The sequence below is a fragment of the Berghia stephanieae genome, chromosome 6 (genome assembly GCF_034508935.2).
Source record: "Berghia stephanieae isolate SIO BIC M18660-M18661 chromosome 6, UCSD_Bste_1.3, whole genome shotgun sequence".
Classification (NCBI taxonomy): Eukaryota; Metazoa; Mollusca; class Gastropoda; order Nudibranchia; family Aeolidiidae; genus Berghia; species Berghia stephanieae.
In genome coordinates this window covers 44,634,918-44,644,146 of record NC_088365.1, presented here as the reverse complement: position 1 = coordinate 44,644,146, position 9,229 = coordinate 44,634,918, and the positions used below count along the sequence as shown (strand labels likewise).

At 36.2% G+C, this 9,229-nt stretch overlaps 1 protein-coding gene across 8 annotated transcripts in view; it reads left to right on the top strand.

Moving 5' to 3' along the window:
- Positions 1–9,229, top strand: part of LOC144975087 (IQ motif and SEC7 domain-containing protein 1-like) — a 301,791-nt gene that overhangs the window by 125,730 nt on the left and 166,832 nt on the right. Inside the window, exon 1 of one of the 8 annotated variants that reach the window (XM_078918798.1) lies at positions 7,409–8,453. The exons of the other annotated variants lie outside the window; for them this stretch is intronic. Within the exon in view, the coding sequence (XP_078774924.1) occupies positions 7,948–8,453 (506 nt within the window). The 5' untranslated portion in view covers positions 7,409–7,947. Of the gene's footprint in view, positions 1–7,408; positions 8,454–9,229 lie in introns of those variants that run through there. 8 annotated transcript variants of the gene reach the window in all.

The following is a 9,229-nucleotide window of genomic DNA, read 5'->3' as shown; positions in this document are numbered from 1 at the left end:
CTACATAATTTATACTATCAACATTACATGTATTAAAGAAAATTATAGTCACGTACTGGACTTAGTACCATAGCAAACTGTAGAGACTAACTAGATGCTAAACTTAGTTAAGGGTACTGTGAGTTACTTCCTCTTGTGATTCCCCCGTCATCGATTCCGTGTACATTGTGATTGTGTGTATTTATTCCACTTTTTGTTGGTTTTGTCCGTTTCTTTTGGAGGAATTTTATAACGTTTATTTTCACGGAACCCGTCATGCTTAATTGATTAATACCTGTGTTATATTATTTATAATTATTAGTACGAGGACGGTGTGGTATGAGTCTTAGTTGAATTGGCTGGAAAATGTTGTCGCTTGTCATGACAAAAAATTATTTATTTATTATTTATTATTTTATTTATTCAATTTTTTAAATTATTTATTTATTTAATTTATATAATTATTTATTTATTTATTTATTTATTCAATTATCTATTTATTTATTTTATTTATTCCATTATTTATGTATTTATTTGTTGGTTTATTTTTTTTTTCATTTACTGGGGGTTTTTTTTGTCTTTCTTTCTTTATTTCTATATTTATTTGTGTACTTATTCATTTATCAGTTTGTTTATTTATTTATCTATTTACTCATACATAATGTTGTTTATCTGATTGAAGTAACAAGCGTTTTGTGGTCAAAATGAAAAATAAGAAGCGTTAGTTAAATTAACGGCAGCCAGATATATAACGGTAGCCTGAACAGACGACGTCAGCCACTTAGTTTCAGTTGGCCATTCAGTCAGCCATGCAGACATTGTATAGTTAGTATCTGTAAGTCAGTTGTGAGGAAATGCTGACTTCCCTCCCCTGGCGAACATGTGTTATTTCGTGATGGCGAAAATTAATATTATTTCTAATTATTATGCAGTTTTTGTTTGTAATTAATTGTGAAGGGATTGTGAAATAAAAATAGTAATATGGAGAAGGGAGGGAGGGAGGATGGGAGTGGTGGTGGTGGTGGTGGTGGGGGGGGGGGGGGGGGTGATGCTGCATGATAATTGTGCTTGATTTAGAGAGATGTGGTGTTGTGTTGGTGGCATCGCTGTGTTGTGACTGGTTGGATAGCCTCATTATGTTGGTTGTTGGTGACACTGACAGTAGTCATTTTAATAGTAATTTGTGACACTGCAACTCATATTTATGTACGCAACACACACACACACACACACACACACACACACACACACACACAAATATACACGATGTAATATAGCACTTACATACATCCACACACACACACACACACACACACACAGAGAGAGAGAGAGAGAGAGAGAGAGAGAGAGAGAGAGAGAGAGAGAGAGAGAGAGAGAGAGAGAGAGAGAGAGAGAGAGAGAGAGAGGGGGGATGTTATGTATGCAGTGTGCAGCAGCAGAAACCCCTCATAACATTGTGTCACAGGTGACTTTCGTCGTGTCATTTTGAATGCCGACGTCAATTCACTTGGTGATAGATAGGCCGAGCAGTTGCAGTAGCAGTAAAATTCCATGGTTGCTATCACTATCACTATCGCCGATTGGTTCACGGCGTGTCATGCGTGTCATCTTGTCATTCCTCTCCAGTAAATAACAATGGGAAATTGAATGTAAGATTGAGTTTCATATATATATTACTATATATATACGAAAACAGATAAACTGGACGTTTCGGGTTTCCCCTTTATCAACATAACAGGATGAATGAATGAAATACTACAGACGAATGAGATAATATTATGGTAGTGGCGTTGTTAAAGATGACTAAACAAAAACGCCTTTTTAAAATAAAATTTTGGTTAGAAATCTCGTCCTTCAAATCGATCGATTTAAATGACCCTGTGGACTTGAAAATGAAAATGGACATCATGTCCTAATGGAATGTCCAAAGTACAACCAGTTGAGAAGGAACTTCTGGCCTGACCCAACCCCATACTCAAAGAAGCTGTACGGAAGTGAGGACGACCTCAGGACCACTGTGGGCTTCATTCACCAGACCGGACTGACCATGTGACGTGACGGGAACGAAGAAGAAGAAGAAGAAATGACCCTCATCTCGTCAAAAGAAACCTCAAACCCGGGACTTTATTCAAGGAAGATTTCGGTGAAGTCCTGTGTTTGAGATTTTTTTTTAACAAGATGAGTTGTCGTTTTAATCGTTCGATATTACTTTTAGAGGACGAGTTTCCTGTCCAAAATTTTAAGAACGTGTTTTATCATATTACTGTACTACTGTGGTATTTAATTTACCTGTTTGTCCAATGTGCAGTTTTCTTTTGGTAAAGTGGTACATATTGATAGAGTCACAGAGTCACGCTCTCCCCGGCCAGGCGGAGTTGTCGTACCAGTAAGGTCGCGGGTTCGAGCATATAACACAGGACCACCTGTACCGGTAGTCTGTGGGATCGAGCTCCCATCGCTGCCGCGAAATTTTTATTCTCTGTTGTCTTCTGAATCTTTCATACTCATTTCATTTCTTGTTATACATTGTTTACGCGGATTACGTCACACTCCTGTTAGTTGTTCCTGTTTTTGCCAGCCATGGATATGAACTGTAACCATTAACATCTCTAATAGATGATAATGACTGTTACTCATTCATCGTGAAGTCCACTAGACCATAATGTACTGTTACGCTTACCAGTACACACTGATGTGTTTTTATGTTGTGTGATGGATATGTGATAGTTACATCTATTCGTTACTGTTTTACTATTAATGCGATTGCGTACCAGTTGTGGCTGGCAAAACAATAACAATGTTCAAAGTTCAAATATTTATTTGGGCCTTTTATGGCCAGTGACCATGATATTGTTTTTCTGAACAAACTATATCAATAATAATAATAATAATAATAATAATAATAATAATAATAATAATAATAATAATAATGATAATAATATTAATAATAAAAATAATAATAATAATAATAATAATAATAATAATAATAATAATAATAATAATAATAATAATAATATAATAATAATAATAATAATAATAATAATAATAATAAATAAATAAATAAATTAATATTTAATGTGCGGGGGTCATCTGTTAAAATAGGTATGTGTGCTTTGCTGTGAAAAAAGGAGTGAGAAAAAAAAAAAAAGGGGGGGGGGGGGGGGGGGTGGAAGGGGGGTGAGGGAGGAGATCGCTATCACCTTAGTATTAGTATGGTTTCACTTTGTGTTTAGGTTTAGTATGATATAGCACAGATTTCATTGAAGTTTTCTACCCTGGGGGTAAGGGCGTTGAAGTAGGATGTGTAGTAAAATGACGAAACAATGACGCAGTGTGTGTTGTAATGTGTTTGTGACTTCTGGCCAGTTTCGTCTATTAGATGAGTCTGCTTCTGACCAGCCAGTGACTGACTCGCTAACGACACCACTTGTTTAATATAAAAAAACCCAACAAACTTGAGCTTTTATATAGTGCAATATCCACCTAACGTGCTCAAAAGGTTTGTGTGTGTGTGTATGTGTGTGTTCAAATTACAAGGGGTCCCTGGCCAACAGCAAAACTTAACATGTAGGACGAGGCATGATGTCTGTTAGGCGATATTACATTTTTTTTTCGGACAGAGACAACGCTGTTAGCGACCAGGTACTCATTTACACCTGAGTACGGTGAGAGAAAGTGAGCAAAGAGGTGTATCATTTGATACAAATATCATTGTTGTTATTTTGATGACAATTAATGTTATCGTATTGATTTGCCCCCAGGCGTCCTGGAATCATCAATTCACTGCTAGAATTTAGAATGTCAGCCGGTTGGGATGGATGGAGTGTGCGTGCGTCTGTGTGTGTGTGTGTTTGTGTGTGTGTGTGTGTGAAATTAGCGCACGTGTGTGTGTGTGTGTGTGTGTGTGTGTGTTTATCTTATCGGCGTGTTGTGTGACGTTGTGACTCCGTCGTGATTGGATTTGCGTCGTGCGTGCGTGCCGTGCCGGGTGCCGGCCATGTGTGTGTGTGTGTGTGTGTGTGTGTGTGTGTGTGTGTCTGTGTGTGTGTATGTGTGAACTGTGTGTGTTCTCTCACTCTCTCTGATCGATTTTTGCAGTTCAAAAGAGAAAAAAAAAAGTCAAATAAATAACAAGTCAAATGAAGTCAATGCGGCGTTGTGTCTTGTTTGAAGTGGAATGGAATTTCTTGTGTGTGTTTGTTTTTGTTTTGTTTTTTGTTTTGTTTTAATCCATCCCTCGTCGGAGATTCTTCGATAGAATGTGTAGCTGGCTTGCTAGTGCTAGGGCTAGTGACTGGACGTGTCGTTTTGTTTATGTTTGAGTGTCAGTGTTGTTGTCTCTGGGAACGTGGAAAGTAAAAAAAACGCTGTTTGTTTGTTTGTTTGTTTGTGTGTTGTGATCATCATCATCATTTCTGCTGGGGAGTTTGTTGGGTGTGTGTGTGTGTGTGTGTGTGTGTGTGTGTGTGTGTGTATGTGTGTGTGTTTGTGTCAAGTTGATTATTAAAGATGAAACGATTCTAAGAATTTCTTTCTGCTGTGTTAAAATTAAAATGGAATAATATGTTTTCTACCAGTCAAGTGGTGTGTTTTTAAAATTTGTGTTAACTGTGTTGATTCTTATCTTATTTTTATGTGCGGTAATGTGATTGTCGTTGTCCATCATCGTCGTTATCATCAGGATCATCATCATCATCACCACCATAGCCTCTCCTCATCCTTTCACCACAATATATATATATATATATATATATATATATATATATATATATTATATATATATATATATATATATATATATATATATATTCTACGTTAGAATTTAGAATTTCAATCCGATCAGCGAGAAAAGAGGATTAGGCTCTTCGTCGTAATTAAAATGTCAGGGTTTTAATTAATTGGTTTTCGGACTTTGAAAATTCATCATACATAGATCTATTTATAGAATTAAGGGGAGGGGCGACACCTGAAATATCGATTTTTGGGTCAAAATATAAAATTTCAGTTTTTTATTTATTATCAAAGAACAATCATTTTTTCACATATTTTCAGCACTTAGATGGTGATTTGGATAATATAAAGTTTGTAAATCGTCTTTCATAACCATGGAAGTTGACATGAAAATACCAAACTTTTCAATTTTTTGTGAGAATTCAACTGAAAATAATAGGACTGAAAAGCATTATAATACATATCGATGTTGTAAATTTTGATATCGATAGTTTAGTCTACTCTTTGCCCGTCTATTTGACACTGTTTCAGTCTCATAAATATCAGAATATGGGCAGGGGAGGAGTTTAGAAACTGTTAGTCGCGAACAAAGATTGTGTGTCAAACAGCTGATAAGAGGTCAAGTTGTCAGGTAAATACAACGTGATCACGAATGGTGCGATCTGATTGGCTGACCTTGTTCTAGACCTCTGACTCCGCGCCAGGGATTGGATGTTGATTCAGGGTGAAAGTTCGCCTCTCTTACTATTATATTTTACTACGATTTGTTTACCTTTCGATTGATCAGTTGTTTTATCAAATTTTGACACGTATTCACGTTGATTATCTCTAAATATTTCCAATTTTTACTGGATTATTATAACTATACCTAAAGTGACAAAAAAATCCAAACGTTGGCAACAGTTATTTGCTACAAAAGCCAAGAAAGCAAGAAAGTTATGATGGATCGTGGTTGACCCGTGACCACAAATCTTTGATTGGAATTTGGTGTGTGATAGTAGTATTATGATAAAGCGATTCCAAGCAATGCCACAGCGGAAAGAAATGAAATGGGCTATTCTTGCTGGTCTTTACCACGGTTATTACACCAATGACTTCCCTCAACATAGGTATTTTCCTCCTGAACCCGGACTCCAGATGCTTTTATAAAAAAATATATTGCTGCCCATGTGTATCCTGTTGACACAAGCAGCGTGTAAATACACCTTTGAATTTTGATTTAATTCATGAGCACTTGAAGCCTGTATATGCTTTGTTGAAGTGTTGTGAGATGAAGACAACACAAAATCCAAACGAAAGATTTCATAATTCTGTTTGGTCAAGATGCCATAAAACATACTTCCATTCCCTAAAAAAAGTTGAGTTTGGTGCAGAGTATAATTTTGGTCCAACAGAAATAACATCCCTGAAAGTGTCTTTGGGCATCGGTGGACTGGGAGAACACTCCCAGATGTTGAGTCAGCAAGCAGAGTCAAAAAGACTTGACCAGAGCATAAGGGTTGCTCAACACAAAGAGAAAAAAAAAGACGCAAAATGAAAGCTCAGACCCGTGAAAAAGCCCAGAGGGAGGCAGAGAAAGAACACGGGGGACCCTCATACGGTGCTGATATGTTTTGAGCTGGTTGTACCGTTTTGTCTTATTATTTTCATTCATTGTTATCTTTGATCTCGTTTTTCTCAAAATGACATTTTTTAACACTATTTTTTATCTTATTTTGTCATTTATCAATCAATTTGTTTAAAACTTTGCATGTCTAGAGCTATAGCGATTATCTAAAATCATACAGAAGGAATTTTAAATATCTTTATTATTTTTTGAAAAATTGACATTTTTATGTCAAAAAACATGATTTTCATCATACCGAAAAAATATAATTTTTAAAAATTTGTAAATAAAAATCTATTTAAAATATTTAAAAAATGCTCTGTATTTTTTAAAATAATATACAAATATACAACCATGCCAAATTTCAAGAAAATTCCATGGAAACTTATTGAGAAAGTAACTTTTTAAAATAGCACCCAGAGAAGAGTAAAATCCAAGATGGCGGCCGTCACCATGGCAACCGGACACGCCCACCGAAATGAATCACATGGTTCGAATCCATTGGTCATAGGCAATGTCCCAATATAAAAAGATATTGGATATAATCATTATTCTTGAAAATAGTTTCAGGTGTCGCCCCTCCCCTTAAACCGTCCGTTTGTTTTTGGTCGCTCTGCGGATGTAGGAAAAATGAGGAAGTGGGGGTTTAATGAATGAATAGTTAAGGAAAAAGTTGTGTTTTATTCATACTTTCATTCCTGTCAGACATATCATATCGATCATAATTGCTGTTTATTTTATTTTATTCATCACAAATGTTTGTTGTTTTTTTTTGTTTGTTTTTTTTTTTTTTGCTTTTATTTATTCATATTATTATTTATTTATTTTTGTCTATTTATTTATTTATTTATTTATTTATTTATTTATTTATTTATTTATTTATTTATTTATTTATTTATTTTCTATTTATTTATTTACATAATTATATTTATCTAGCATACATTTATCCACCCAGTTATTCATTTTCAATCTTTCAATCATTCATTCATTCATTCATTCCTATAGTCATGATATGGAAAATTAAATTCTCACATAAATCCTCAATGTCGTTCCAATATTATATTTATATAATCCCCGATATTTACTTTTAAGCTCGAACAATGGTTACACATCATGTGTATATTGACACAATTTTACAGAATACATCAAACCCTGACTGAAATTAATTTAATTAAACGGCTGCTTTAAATTTGTCATTGTAAATAATTATTTGATATGCCGTTGTCCATTGTAAACAGTGCATACAACTTTTAATTTATTATTCGCTGGATTTTAACTTTTCTCGTTGAAGACGAAGTCGTGTGTTCTTGCTTTCATTTTAATACTGAATACTGAATGGTATTAGGCCTATAGAAAGAGTGAATGTGATTCAAGTGTTTGTTAAAAGTGATTTATAAATAGTCGTCTGCAATGACGTCATCACGGATAACGAGAATGGGTTGAGACAAGGATTTATGGATTACCTCCCCTTGATGTTGGAATTGCTTTAGTTTTTCTGTGTGTGAACTTTGACTTTTGACCTTTTGTGGAGTATGTTGTTATTATTGTTATTATACTGTACAACAACGGCGATGGCACGACCAATTAATTAACTTGTTATATAGATATTAATAATTGTTTTTGCCTGCAAGATGAATCAGCGACTCACGGACGTGTGCGACTCGCTGATATTGACACCACCTAGTGGAGGTGGTGGTGGTGGTGTTGCTGGTGCAGCAGGTGTTTCGTCGCAGCAACAGCAACAGCAACAACAACAACAGTCGCAACCCTCCACAACTCAACCTAGACAATCATCGCCATCACCGTATAACCCAACCCGTTACCAATCCCCTCAACAACAACAACAACAACAACAACAACAACAACAACAACAACAACAACACCCACTGCCAACAATAACACGCCCATCACAATCACACCCGCAGCAGCAGCAACAACAACAACAACAACAATATCATCTACGCCCAAACTTACAACAGCGTCCACAACCACCCCACCACCACCACTTCTACCACCACCACCACCAACACCACCACCACCGCCATCTACAACCCCACCATCTTGTCCGGCCAGGCTATTCCAGCAGCCACAGTACCCCACCCACCTCCAATACTAATGGTTATACAACAAGACACAGGTAATTTTGTTGCAATCAAGTGTTTCTAATCAGTCTTTTTTTTTTTTTTTTTAATCACCTTGACGTTATAATTTAATATAAATTAAAAGAAAGAGGTAAATTTGATAAAATTCTTTTTATTCATCCCATAGCGGAAATTTGTCTCTCCGGTCTATTCCAAGGTATGACTGGAATAACCAAGGCGTCAGCCGCAGTGCAACGCCGTAAATTGACTAGGTCGAGGTGACTTGAAGAACCCAGGCGTCAGCCGCAGTGCTGCGCCACAAATTGAGCTAGGGCGAGGTGACTTGCTCAAGGCCACACAGGGCAGCGGCGTGTGATAGAACTCGCTACCTTTCGGGTACGAAGCAAAGACCGCTGTGTTTTTATTGCTTTTTTTTGCTGTTGGTTGAAGAAGGGTTTTGAGCCCGAAACGTTCCGTGCTTGATATTTTTTTTTTAAAGGTCTTATATATTCCCGTTTGTATCCTACATTGTTTGTTTTTTTAGTCCACAGCATAGGGCAGTTTAGTATCACTTAGACATTTCTGTGCTGGTATGCTTAGTTTTCAGGAGGTTGTGTGTGTGTGTGTGTGTGTGTGTGTGTGTGTGTGTGTGTGTGTTGTGTTGTGTTGTGTTATTTTCCCTTTTTTCTTTTCTTTTCTTTTCTTTCTTTTTCTCGCTTTATTTGTTTGTGTGTTGGTTTTAAAGATAGTGTACGATACCGGATGACTGGCGTTTGTCATTTTATCTTGAGTTGTTTCCCTTTGGCTAAACCTCGACACGGGAGACGCTTGG